We start from the raw sequence: 13,074 nt of genomic DNA, 5'->3' as shown, positions 1-13,074 counted from the left end.
ATCCGCAGGTCGGGTGGGCACCCACCGTGCTTGCCCAAAAGCGTTGCCGCTGATTTACGGGCATGAGACCTGACAATCTCCTCTCGTCGCCCGCACACTTCCTCCGGCTGCTCAAGTCTCTGCTCGTCGGCTCAACCAGACCAGCATCAGTTGGACGGATTGTTGTCCTCCCCGTCCACCTCACGCCTACTCCATTGCTGCAGACAACGGGATTAGCAAGCTTCGAGCGCAACTCAGGCATTTATAGCAGAAACAAGCGGGCAGCACCTATTGAGATGGACGGCAATTCCCAAACGACGCAGCGTCGCGCCAGCGACGTACGGCCGGCCTCCGAAGAGAGGCCGGACAGTCCATCCGTCCAGGCGCAACGGCTTGAAGAAGAGAAGCCGGACAGCCCACCCTACCAGGCGCAACCGCTTGAAGCAGTCACCATTGGGTCGGGAGCATCGCCTGACCAAGGTACTGAATCGCCTATCCAGTCACCGACAGAAACGTCCCCTGCTCTTGGAGGTGGCACGCAGGCGCAAGCGCTTGAAGTGGTCGCCATTAGGCCAGGAGCGACGCCTGACCAAGGTACTGAATCGCCTGTCCAGTCGGCCTTCGAAGAGAAGCCGGACAGTCCACCCTTCCAGCTTGAAAAGGCCATCCTTGGGCCGGGACCGTCGCCTGACCAAGGTACTGAATCGCCTGACCAGTCACCGACAGAAGCGTCCCTGGCTTTTGACAGTGACTCGGAGTTCATGGATGAACCCCTTGATCGCAGAGCCTCAGCGCTGGCAGTGATACTCAGCGGGACCCCGCAAGAGGTCGGCGAAGACGACGAGCATGGCGTCTGGTATTTGGACAGACATGGCACCTGCCTCGTGGGAGCTCGCCATCGACATGACAAGGACGGCGGCGTATACTTCGCCAGCTACTCGGATGTTCTCGAGGCCAACATCAGCACGCGGGAGGAAGCGTTGAACGATGCCATAGACGATATCTTGGGCCTCGCCTATGACACGACATACCCGATTAACGCCAGACTCTTGGCCGAGTCCCAGGTAGCCGCTCTGACCCGCGCACCCGGGTCGCTCGCAAAACGTTCACAGCCTCAAGGCGAGCAATCACGCGCGGGGCTCCCCTTCTCGCGCAGGCCCAACTCATCCGCGCCAAGCGTGCCCCCATGGGAGGCCTTGCGACACCCTTGGGTCCGACACCCTGGCCTCCTCCGACTGCCGACGGGTGCGGGTGACGCCCGGGGATGGTCAGGGCATCGAGACGACAGCCCACACCCTGAAAGTGCTTGGGACGGATCAAATGGCGACAGCCCACACCCTGAAAGTGCCCAGGACGCATCAGATGGCGACAGCCGGGGACAACAATGCGAGGCAGACAAAGGCGCGGAGGAAGACCATGGGAACACGAGCGCTAAGGCTTGAAGGTGCGATCCCTCTCCCCTTCGGCTCCCTTGTTCTTCCACTGCTAACCACCGGGGAAAGGTTCAGCGCAGGATGCGTGCGACACGCAGATTCAGCCGTGTTGGGAGTCGAAGGAGTTGTTGGTCCTTGCGCGGGGCTCGTCGATATCATCAAGCGTCAACTGTCTGCGTGACAATGGCAACAATTAGTACAGCGGGGGAGACGGGGACTTTCACCGAGCGAGAGGGAAACGATGAGCAGCGGTAGCAGTAGCAGTAACAGCAGCATTAGCATGCCGTGCATGACGGCCAATAGACTGTGCATCGATTCAAGAGGGATTAAGACACTCCTCAGCACAAGTGTTCCGAGCAGCGGATGAGATGTGGAGCAAGGAGTACACATTGTCTCTAGAACCCAAACGAGCATTGACTGGCTGGGATTGCGTGGGCCATGGAATGGGACGTGTGCCACCGAAAAAGTAACGAGCAACATCTTCATTTGGCCCGCCTGCCTGTCTGCTTGATTGACCCCCTGTTCCGTTGCTTTGGCTTATCTTGCATTGGCTTCAGAATGCACATGGCACCTCCCTTCCCTTCTACCCAAAAATATGTCCCATACACCGATCCACGTTTTACTTTGACGTTGGCAAAAACGACAGGCCAGACAAGCAAAGTCCGGATTCAGGGAGTTCAATTCTGCTTCTCCACCCCCGTGGAAGCGCTTTTCCCATGAAGGCGCTCGCCGCTCCCGGTATGCTAAGAAACCCCCGTTTCCCCTGTCCTTGGGGTAAATAAATGAGAGAGAGAGAGAGTGATAGTAAGTCTCGTGGACAGAAAAAGCAGGGTGGGTATCTAGACAAAATTCAATATAAACAAAATCGAATGGCTCCAACATTCGGAGAGTGTAGGAGGTAGGTGTCGTTCTGGAGAGATCATCCCCTTGCTGAATAGGGGACATGCACTGATGTGTGACGGAAAATCGAAGATTGGGGCGTTTCGAACCGGAGATCGATTGGGAGGATCAGAATGGGCGAGGCCGGACAGCCGGCCACCAATGCCGCCGCTCGTCGAGAGGCCGCCCGGTTCTGATGATAATAGTAAGGGTGATCGATGTTATTGCGTGGATAGACAAACCGCCGAAGCCTTCGGACAAGCAGAAGGGCGAGGCACAGAGACGATCCGTTGGCGGCTGAGGTGATACAGACGACCCAGCGAGACGGGAAAACGTAGATTCCCGGCTTGTTGGGTCAGGGAAGGGGGCTTGTTCTCGGCTCGACCACACGCCGATTTGAGAGGGTGGAACCGGCTGAGTCGCGAACTTCTGCTGCCCCAAGAGGGTATAAGGGTATGCTTTGCCACGTTAGATGGTGATTGAAATATTCTTCCTCGTCTCGGCTTCCTCGGGCTGGACACCGAAGACCAGCTTGAAAAGGTCTCTCAAGAAGCCGTACTGGCCGGACCGCAGTGTCATCCAACCAACGCTCTTGGCAATCTCGGCGGCCGTGAACCGTTTTCCGCGTGGGGGGAGACTGGATGTGGGCCGGAACGACGTGTCGTTGAGAACCAGATTTTTGTAGCCTTGCAGCAGCGTTGCGTGGCTGGGCAAGGAGCCGAACGACCCCGTAGGTAGACTCTTCACGAACGACTGCAGCGAGGCCGCGGCGCCGGTGCCATTAGCTGCAGCAGCATCTCGATTGAAACCGACATTCATGGCGGCCTTCACGATGAGGGCCTTAACGCGGGTGACATTAATATCCTCGACGGCGGTGGTAGTGGTGGCAGTGCTGGAAGTATGCTGACTGCTCTGGGTATAGCCCGAGAGGTTCGAGGCATTGCTGGACCAGCGGCCGCCACGGTCGCTGCGCGAGTCTGTCGAGGGACCGAGCACTAGAATGTTGGGCATCTGCGGGCTCGCGTCGGGAGAAACGGGGGTGTCCTCGAACTCGGTGACGGGTGTCTCGGGCACGACGGGATGCGGACGCGGTCGGTCAATATCACCCAAGCTGCGGAGGCTCTCGCGCTTCGAGTGGAGTGACGCACGGCTGCCGGCGTTGGAGCGGGCCGAATCGGACTGATGGCTGCCCATCCCTTGCAGGCCGTACGGCGGACCGGCGGCGAAGAAGTTGATCTGATTCGGCCTTGGAGTGCCACGATCTGGCCGGATCTGCGTCCAGCCCTCGCGGAAGATGTCGCAGAGCTCCCAACACGCCTGAACGGCTGACCCGAGCAGCTCCTCGTCGGGAGCTTTGCCGTCTCTGCGGTTCTGCCGCAAACTGAAGAGCATCTCGGCTAGCGACCAACAGGCCCGTAAGAGCGAGTCGGTTTCTTCAGCAAGGTCGCTGCGCTGCTTCATCAGTCGGTGGCATAGTGTGATGTAGAAATCCAAGGTCCGTTCTCTGAAGGCCTCGGGGAGTGATCGGCTGTCCTGAGCACTGTAGAGACTGTAGCATCGTGTCAGAAGAAGCCGCGGGCGCGCGGACAAGACAGGTGGAGCGTGGGTGGTTGTATAAGGCTTACTGGTTGTTGAGCTCAAAGCTAACTCTCAAGATGGAATCGGCGGTCTCGTCCTTCCTTTGGCGTACATCGAACAGCGCTTGGCAGAAGTCACGGCACAGGTCGAGATTCGTCCGGACACCGTACGACTCGGAAATGTCGTCTCGGCTCTGATAAAGCCGCTTGCAGAGCTTCCAACAGCTCTTCCAAGCTCTCTCATGGGCGTCTGGAGTTCCTGAGCTGTTGAATACGCGTTCTCGATGGATCGAGCTGAGGTTGGCGAGCGTGTTACACAGCGTCCAGCACTCTTCAAGGGCCGCTTTGAGTGCTTTGACTTCGCTGTCTTGGCCTCGTGCTGGGTTGGCAAACGGATCGGCATCATCGAAGTCGTCTTCACCGTCTCCTTCGTGCCTCTCCGGGATTACTGTACGGCATTGGTCAGCTGGAGGGGATGTCCAAGAGACCAGATCTTCCTGGACATACATTCTAGACTGCCGCCCGTGCTCGATCGCAATTTCGCTGTATCATTCGCAATGACGTCTTCTAGTTTCTGAGCCTGCGGTGTTGGGGCATCGACACCGAAGCTCACCGGCTTCACCTTGGTGTCGACTGTGGGCTGCACCTGGCCCGGGGATGTCTTGTTTGAACAAAGGGTGTGAGTTGAGGCCGACTTGGTGGATTCGGTCTGGCTGTGTGCTGGGGGAGAAGGGGAGCGGGGTTTGCTGGCTTACTATGGTGGACGGCTCGCTAGGTGGAGGACTACTCGCGTCGGTGGCTTCCGCGCTGGCGCCGCTCGCTGAATTGGACACGGTGGATTTCGAGGCAGCATCACCGGACTTCTGGAACAGTGTTCGGATTAACAAGGCATCCGTCATCAGGGGATATCTGTGTCATCGCCCATACCCAGTTCTGAAAGCTCGGGGGGGCATGTATCACCGAGACAACCTCATCGCTCAGAGGCCTTCGGATATGGTCTGGGATGTTCGTCCTCAGCATCGTAAGCTGCGAGCTAGTCAGCCGACCAAGGATGCGCATAGCTCTGACGGGCAATGGACGTACTGATTGGCGCGCATTGCCGTTTTCTTCCTCGGCATTCTCAGCTGCCTCGTCCTCGATCTCGGTGGTTTCGGTCCCGTTTGACGTCACGGGAGAAGGGCCGACGATATCGCTGCTCGGGCTCATGAGATGCGCCGAGCTTGGTCTCGTGTAAGAATTGGGACGAAGGGACTGGGAGTCGGCCGAGGAGGAGCTGGAGAAGACGACAAAACCACGGTCAGGAGTTGCCAGTTCGGATTTGGGGTTCGGCGGGATTCATACGCCATGTACTGGAGAGGCAGGGCAGGTGACTCTGGCCCCGTCGAGAGTGACATGTCTGTGTGCGGCGAGTATCCTGAGGTGAGACTTCCCGTTGACGATCTCAAGGGAGCCTCAAGAGCCATTGCGGCCGTTCCTGGCTAGAAGGGCAGCCTGAGACCGAAGCCGGGAGGATGTCAAGCCGCTGGCGAAGCGACGGTCAGAAGTGTGTGTGCTCGCCGAGGTAGATGACCCACTCACGGAACGGACGGGAACGGCAAACTCGGTTGAGCTGGCGGCAGCAGGCACAGAATCGCGGCGTTGAGGGACGAACGGGCGAAAGGGTTACCAACCCGCGCGAGCCAGCCGGCTGAGTTGCTGGGTGAATGGATATATGAAGCGTTCCTCGAGTGTCTGGACTAATGTCTCTTCTAGTGTGGTTGGTTGGCCGGGCCGTGGGGGTGGCGATGGGGATGATGGGAGGTGATGATAGAATTAGGAGAGCAGGCGGCGGGGAGCACAGTCGAGGGGTCCTCGGGCAAAGCCGCAATCTAAAGTCCTCGAGCACCGATCGGGCACGCAAACGGGAGCCGGCCGAGAGCGTTTCTCCCTGCAGCACGGTGGATCGCGAGCGTGCGGCTTCGCAGCAGCCCGAAAAGGACTACTGCGTAGGAGGCAGAGGCAGATGCCGTAGCGTTATGCCAAATGCCAGATGTCGGATGGACGCCTGTAAACTGACTGCGCGAGCCAAGCTGGGCCGTCTCCGCCTGCGGGGAACAAGGCAGCGCCAAAACAGCACAGCTGTCAGGACGGGACTTGCTGGCGCGATGCGGCTGCAGCCAACAGGTGCGGATGGCGGCGACCTGGATTTGTCGGCGCGGGGGAGCGGTGGAGTCGGCGCTCGTGGTTCTGGTGGGAGGGAATTCGACGTTGCGCGTCAGTGGTCGATGAGGGAGCGCCGCTGCGCTTAAGGGCGACGCATGCCCAACTGGACACGGGAGGTGGCACCGGCGCGCAGGTGGTTTGCGGGAACCCCGACAAGGGTCTCGGGCGCCTTGCCTGACGGGGGATATTAGACGACACCACCAACGGAGTCCGCAGCAGCAACTGCACGGCGCGGTAGCAGAACGCTCGCTCCGCACTTGTCACACCCGTTACTTCTTAAGTCGAGGGAGTGATCAACGTCGCTGTACTATGCATCGGCAGCGATGTTGCACGCTTGACTGTGTCCAGGCGGTTCCGGACAGCCACGCGTTGCGTAGGCAGCTATCCGCACCTAGCACTGATCAAGCACCCGTTTCGTCTCTATTTCCTCGCCTGTGTAGGTGTGTGGGTGCGTCCAACAGCCGACAACTGGGATGGAGTGTGAGTGAGGACTCAGGGAAAAAAAAAATCCCACACCTCCATACCGAGACGGCTGCGCGCTTCTGGCTTTTGGCCAGTAGGAAGCGGGTGAGAAAGCCAGCCTTCTGCCGATGAACTGCATGGGCGACGACCTCGGCGCTTAAGCAGTTGCAAGTCAGCGGCCTCGGTTTGACCAGCCCCCCCTGGTCGGAAGCTTCCCAGGATGGAGGGGCAGATAGCTGGCCAATAGGCTTCCGCGATTCTCATCCTTCTGTCCCAACCTGCTGGGCACTCCCTTGGCTGGGCGTTCCTGTTTCCCATGCCGTTGCCAGATCCGCCCAATGGCATCCCGTGTGAAGCACGCTGCAGACCCGCGTCTCCGACCATCTTTGAGGTTGCACACGGCCGGCGTGGTGAGTTCCGCTAACTAACGAGTTCCGCTAACGGTCCCGCCCGCCCGCTTGAGACAGTCCGCAATGGCGGCATTGCTCAAAACGACTTGCTGTCTTCCGTGAGCTTCTGGAATTTCAATGATCTGGTTAGATACGCTTGATTGAGGAAAATGCGATTCCGGACCTCCAAAGCATAGAACACGAAGAGCGTGAAAAGCAGATAAGCAGATAGATTTCGAATTTTTTGAAACCCCGAGACAGACTCGCTGGACGTACAGTGCCTCGTTCTTTTTTTTTCGGTCAGTCCGATGCTTCTCAAAGACAAGATGATGCCTCGGTCTGCCTTCCTTCCAGTTTCGCTGGAGCGGAGTTGCTGCCAGTGTATCTCGCCCGGACAAGCCGAAACGCATCTGCAAACTGGGCACACGCGAGCTCCCTTTTTGCCTCCCCCTCCCCCTCCACCCTCCCCCTTTTTAGCAAAGATGTAAGTGGGCTTGGGGGGAAGGGAACTTGTTGGCCGTGGTGGTAGTCAGTTGGCATCATTTCACGGCCCGTCGCGGACGGGTAACTATCCCAGCGATCTGGATCCGATGGTTGCCATTTTCGGCGCCGGCGGGCTGAGTGTTGAGCGAGTCCGGTAGGATAGGGACGCTCATCCAAACACCGCCGGTCTCGAAAAGCCTTGACGTCTGCTCTGGTTGATGATGGGCCAGCGTCGGTTGACACATATCCGTTCATTTATGTACAAACGTCAGGCGCCAGGCGCTAACACTGAGGCAATGGGATCAGGAAGCAACAGGTTTGGGCGGTGTACCCGTTGGACTACTTTCACTACCCCATGTAGACGGATACATACATACTGTGCATCCGTAGTATTACGGGTTAGTGCGCCATACTAAAAACAAACACCACATGTACGGATTACTGTGGATGTCCCTGCTCCTTCATCAAAGTCGTTGGAAGGCTGTCTCTGGAACCTCGATCAGCGTCTGCTCTTTGACAAGGCGTCACCCACTTGCTAGTGTGAGCTAGTGTAGAAATAAGTCGCTGCCACAGGGCCTCCTCGGGTTTGTTGATGTCGGAGTTGTGCAGGCTTGTTGGTTCACATCCCTCTGCTGCTAGATTCTGGTGAACCAACATAATGTACGGATTATACCAATGTTTATGAGCAGCAAAAATTACTCGTGTACGGAATACACCATTCAAACATCGGCTAATCGCTCTGTCTCGCCTGTCTCACCGCCACCTGCCCCAGAGTTCTGGATCCGCACTGACCCCGGCCATGCACTGCACCACATGAGAGGGAACTTCGGCCTTGCCGCACGGATTGTTTCTGGAAGCCGTGTAGGCGAAGGGGGGGACTGCTTGAAAGGTATCGCTGGATTGTCCTGAAAAGGCCTGGAGGACAAAGTACACATATTGAGTTAGTACCATGACCTTCTTCTGTTGATTCCGTTCTTCCTGGGCCGCCTCAAATAAGACCTCATCCCCATCTCAGCCCGCGCTGGCGCTGTAAATGTTCTCCAACCGATGGCGAGCTAAAACCTGCATCTGGCTGTTAACGGCCTAGAGGGTGTCATTGCCGAGCAGGCGTTGGTTGATAGCCAACAGCGCCTAGCCATTCACGCCATTCACGCCATTCACATGACGGCAGACAGATGCCAAACCTCGTGCAGATGCATCGTGCCACAATCCTTGCCGACCGATTTATATGCGGTTGGTCCCGGCCTCCACCACCCCAGCAGTGCCGCTTCTCGACCAGGTTGCCTGATTCCTTGAACAAGAGTCGGGTCCGATAGCCCGGCCCAACACTGTTCATCAACCTGATTGAATTCGAAAGCCAACCATGACGCCGTCCTGGGAGCCAGACCAAATGCGCCTCCCAAAAAAATGCATGGCTGCCCACCCTCTCTTAACGCCAGGATGTATATGCATGCTGAACAGCAGGCCAGATAATCAGCGCTCTTCCTGATTGCGTGTTTGCATCTCGATTTTCTTGTAGTTGCGACCGTCCGGCGTATATCTAAAACGAAGGGCGTGTCAGCAGGCATGTCCATCTCGTTCTCTGATCGAATCTCATGCAGTACATAGAAGGGCAAACATACTTGAGCAGTTTCTCAATGAGGTCGACGTGAGTCATAACCATGCGCCGGCAGCAGTACCGCTTGCAGCCAAGCTGGTCCAGGGCGTCACTGGGGATGCTGTCAGCATCGGTGACAACGGACCTTGCGAAGAAGAGCGCAAGCGCCTACCCATCGGAGAGCCCTTCCTCCTCGATGAGCTTCACGAATTTCTCCCACAGGTCGCCGGTCACCTGAACAAAAGGTTAGTTGACGATGGAGAGGACCAGGTCGGTCAAGATGGCAAGCCAGCGAACCCACCTTGCCGCACGAGAAGCAACGGATCGGGATAATCATTTTGTCGGTCGCTGGCTGTCGGATTTCCGAAATGCAGTCGACGCTCGCGAAACAGTGATGACGTGACTCCCTGTGCTTGTATCGAGCGACCACGACTTGTCGTCCGGTGCGGTGGTCGAGGTACTGCAGAAATCGGAGGGATCCTTGAGGCGTGCAAGAACATCATGTACCCCCAAATCTTTGTCCACAGCGGTTGTTGGTCCGTGCGTATCGCTGATAAGCCATGCACCGTGATGGCCCCACCAGAACTTTTTCTGAGATCGCCAAAATTTCTGCTGCTTGGTGCTTGCAATTGAGGACGGGCTTGGGCAGGTTGCTCTTGGCAGTATCTTGTTGACCTCTCAGCGCCTCGACGCCAGCTTCCCAATGCGACAGCTACCTGAGACGACAGTGAGCATGGATGCGAACGGCGACACAGCGTCTCTGAAGAGGAAGCGTGAGCCGAAGGACGACGTGCCTCTATCACAGAAGAAGCATCGGCGGAGGTCGATATCACGTCTCGAAGGGAACGATGTTCCGAAAGATGCTGCCAGCCTCAAGACAGTCGCACAACAAGTTGACGGTGACCTTGAGCTTCCGGACGCGACATCCCAACCGCCATCTGGCCCAGTTCGGGAGAGGTTAGCATCATGGAAGGTGTCGCAGCCAATGGGTGGCAGAATGCTGGATATCGATCCGGTTTTCTCACCTGACGAAAAGTGAGTCGGGGACAGGGAAGAGAAACCATGATGCAGCAAGAGGACCGCTTCTAACAGGTCTAGGCATTTGATTGTCACTTACAACACCTCCATCCAAGTGTACTCGACCGAAGACTCTCTGCTCGTCCGTAGGATTGCGCTCCCGGTCACAAGGACGGACGACGCAGCCGGTTTCTTTTCAGCACACATTGTCTCGTCGATGCTATCCAAAGCAGATCCCGACTATATTTGGGTTTCATGCTCTGATGGTCGCATTTGGTTCATCAACTGGACATCGGGTGCCGGCGCAGACACTCCTTTCACTGTCGAGGTCAAGAAGGTGTTGGATGCGACCGTGGAGGCGGTAGAGATAGGTGGCAGGACGGAAGATGTCTTGCTGGTTCTGCAGAGGCTCACATGGAGCTCCGCACAAATAGTCGCCTACGACGCCAAGGCCCTCTCGACAAGAAGCGGCAAGCTTTTGCACACGTACGGCGAGAGCCCGCAGTTGCTGCGGTCGGTTTCTGGTGGGCGACTGGTTTTCGCCGCGGCAAAGCAGGCATTGCACGTGGGGTTTCTGAAGGCGAAGAAGCTGCGGTCACTGGACGATCTGAGTTATCGCTTCCACTGCTTCGATGTTCCCGATATCATCAGCTGCCTGGATGTCCGTCCAGTGGTCCGGCTGACGAAGAACGGAGGACTTGAGATCCAGAGTGTCGACCTCGCCGTCGGCGGCGCTCGGGGCGCCATCTACGTGTACCATGATCTGCTGTCCAAGTTACCCCGGGAGGAGCCTGGATCTCAAAAGGCAGGCGTGATTCTACCAAAGAAACATCACTGGCACCGTAGAGCGGTTCACAGCGTCAAGTGGTCCGAGGATGGTGAGCATTCTGTTCTGGTTGGGTGCGAATTCAAGAGCGCCATCGTTGCTAACAAGCGGCAGGCAACTATCTCATCTCCGGAGGGTACGAGACCACTCTTGTCCTCTGGCAGGTTGACACCGGAAGACGGGATTACCTGCCTCATCTCTCTGCGGCCATCGAGAACATCGTGGTCTCACCTCGAGGTTCCTCGTACGCCATTCATCTGGACGACAACTCGACCATGATTTTATCCACGGCGGAGATGAAACCGACGATGTACGTGTCGGGCATTCAATCCCTTGTCCTGGGTGATCGCCCTTCCAAGGAGTCGTTGGTTCGCCGCGTGTGGCGACCTGTGGATGAGATTGCGGATCCCGTGGTCGCGGCTGTCAACCCTCGGAGTCCGTCGCAAATGTTCCTCTGCGTCGGCAACGGGCAGCAGGCTTCTCTTGGAGAAGGGACGTGCTCTACGCCTCTTGTTCAGGTTTTTGACGTCGCCTCCTTCTATGGTGTCGCGAAGCACGCTATTGCGCGCACCAACCCCACGGACACCAACATCACCAGCGAGGGGGCGCCCATCACAGAACCGACCGTCACTAAGTTAGCTTTCTCTCGAGACGGCAAGTGGCTCGCTTCTGTGGATGAATGGCAACCGCCCGAACGAGATGCAAATGCTCTTCTGACGGGATCAAAAACACCCGCTCAGGTTTGCCGGGAGAGGCGAGAGATATATCTCAAGTTTTGGGATGTCGGTGGAGATGAGCATTCCTTCGAGCTTGTTACTCGCATCAACGACGCTCATTACACGGAACAAACGGAGGCGATATTCGACCTCGCTAGTGATCCGACTTCAACTCGGTTTGCCACCATTGGCAACGATGGCATGGTGCGCTTCTGGACTCCGAGGTTACGCAAGAGAGACGGGCTCGCGGCCACCGGCCCTAGTGGTGAACCCTTGCGAAGCTGGACGTGCTCTAGGGCTGTTCCGCTTCCCGTCTACGAAGAGCAGGATGACACCACTGAGGTTCTCAGGAACAGTCCTCGCAGCGGTGCCATTGCCTTCTCAGAAGACGGGTCTGTCCTTTTCGCCGCCTTTGGCCCTCCGTCTGGGGCTCTTGTCGTTGCCATCGACACGGAGACGGGTGCGTTCCGGGATGTCATCTCGGGCATGTGCAAGGGCGAAATCCGCGCGATACAGTCCCTGTCCTCCTGTCTCATCATTCTCTCGGAGGACCTTGTCGTCTACGACATTGTGTCAGACGAGCTACTCTACAGTTACTCTCTGAAGGAGACGTCGGCGGCAGCCAAACGACTCACTCAGCTTGCGGTCAACCACGAGTCAAGGAGTTTTGCGCTTGCGGCGCCCATTCCGAATCCTAGCCAAGAGAAGATGCGGAAGGGTTTGAGGTCAGAATTGGTCGTCTTCAACGTGGAGGAAGATGAGCCACAGATGGCCCAGACGTTTTCGCAGCTAATCATCTCCGTGTGCGCCGCGCCATCGTCATCCGGATTCATCGTTGTCGATGCCGCAGCACAGGTCTGGTCCGTAACTGAAGGCACCGAGCAGGCACCGCTGCTACGACCTTTGGCAGACCTCGGCGTGGATGGCAATGCTCCTGGAGAGGAAGACGCGGCATCTCAGCAGCTCTTGCTGGAGGCGGGCGAGCTGAGCGACGAGGAGATGCCGGACGAGGAGGACCAAGACGTGGAAATGGAGGACGATGAAGACACCCACGCTGCTGTCGTGGCGCCTCAGCGATTGGCCGAGATCTTCAATGCTGCGCCAGCCTTCGCCATGCCGCCCATTGAAGACATTTTCTACCAAGTGGCCGGACTGTTCGCCACAAAGCCTGTCAACGCCTAGATCCAGCCAATTTTGGTCACAAAATTCTTAGAAGCCCACAAAGGCCTCATGCCTCACCGTTCGCGTGTTTCAGGCAGGAGCTGCCTCTCCACGCTGGCCCGCCTGCCGGGTGCGCCACGCTTCATCGCATAGCCCAGTGGCAGTGGGTCTCGAGGGCGGGCGCAACTCTACAGGATCAGAAGAAGGCACCGAATGGATTGGCCGGTCTACTTGGCGACCGACAGCGGATCTTCCGCTGTTCCAGCGCTCGGCCCGTTGCGTTTCCGGGAGGGCCGAAAGGAACGAGGGCCGATTCGGAGGTCCCAGTCGGAAAACCCTGTGTGCCGGGGGTT

The 13,074-nt window shown here is 57.5% G+C and overlaps 4 protein-coding genes across 4 annotated transcripts; 2 read left to right on the top strand and 2 right to left on the bottom strand.

The window, feature by feature from the left end:
• Positions 1 to 275: 275 nt before the first annotated feature.
• THITE_2131731 (uncharacterized protein) lies at positions 276 to 1,609 on the top strand (the record flags this gene model as incomplete). The annotated part of the gene is made up of 3 exons (XM_003656537.1): positions 276 to 1,246; positions 1,332 to 1,423; positions 1,482 to 1,609. The coding sequence occupies 3 exons, from the start codon at positions 276 to 278 to the stop codon at positions 1,607 to 1,609; spliced, it is 1,191 nt and encodes a 396-aa protein (XP_003656585.1).
• Positions 1,610 to 2,558: 949 nt separating this feature from the next.
• On the bottom strand, positions 2,559 to 6,261 carry THITE_2121418 (uncharacterized protein). The gene is made up of 9 exons (XM_003656536.1): positions 6,240 to 6,261; positions 5,447 to 5,483; positions 5,210 to 5,390; positions 4,952 to 5,141; positions 4,796 to 4,894; positions 4,624 to 4,728; positions 4,376 to 4,529; positions 3,917 to 4,316; positions 2,559 to 3,840 (listed from the first exon to the last, which is right to left on the bottom strand). Exons 3-9 carry the CDS (start codon positions 5,329 to 5,331, stop codon positions 2,760 to 2,762), a joined length of 2,151 nt encoding a protein of 716 aa, XP_003656584.1. The 5' UTR covers positions 5,332 to 5,390; positions 5,447 to 5,483; positions 6,240 to 6,261; the 3' UTR covers positions 2,559 to 2,759.
• Positions 6,262 to 8,595: 2,334 nt separating this feature from the next.
• On the bottom strand, positions 8,596 to 9,487 carry THITE_2121415 (uncharacterized protein). Its single transcript, XM_003656535.1, has 4 exons — positions 9,303 to 9,487; positions 9,174 to 9,235; positions 9,027 to 9,113; positions 8,596 to 8,944 (listed from the first exon to the last, which is right to left on the bottom strand). Exons 1-4 carry the CDS (start codon positions 9,336 to 9,338, stop codon positions 8,878 to 8,880), a joined length of 252 nt encoding a protein of 83 aa, XP_003656583.1. The 5' UTR covers positions 9,339 to 9,487; the 3' UTR covers positions 8,596 to 8,877.
• Positions 9,488 to 9,624: 137 nt separating this feature from the next.
• THITE_2121413 (uncharacterized protein) lies at positions 9,625 to 12,838 on the top strand. Its single transcript, XM_003656534.1, has 3 exons — positions 9,625 to 10,036; positions 10,100 to 10,896; positions 10,959 to 12,838. Exons 1-3 carry the CDS (start codon positions 9,735 to 9,737, stop codon positions 12,740 to 12,742), a joined length of 2,883 nt encoding a protein of 960 aa, XP_003656582.1. The 5' UTR covers positions 9,625 to 9,734; the 3' UTR covers positions 12,743 to 12,838.
• The last annotated feature ends 236 nt before the right edge of the window (positions 12,839 to 13,074 follow it).

This window comes from Thermothielavioides terrestris, chromosome 5 (genome assembly GCF_000226115.1).
Source record: "Thermothielavioides terrestris NRRL 8126 chromosome 5, complete sequence".
Classification (NCBI taxonomy): domain Eukaryota; kingdom Fungi; phylum Ascomycota; class Sordariomycetes; order Sordariales; family Chaetomiaceae; genus Thermothielavioides; species Thermothielavioides terrestris.
This window is presented reverse-complemented; position numbering and strand designations above follow the sequence as displayed.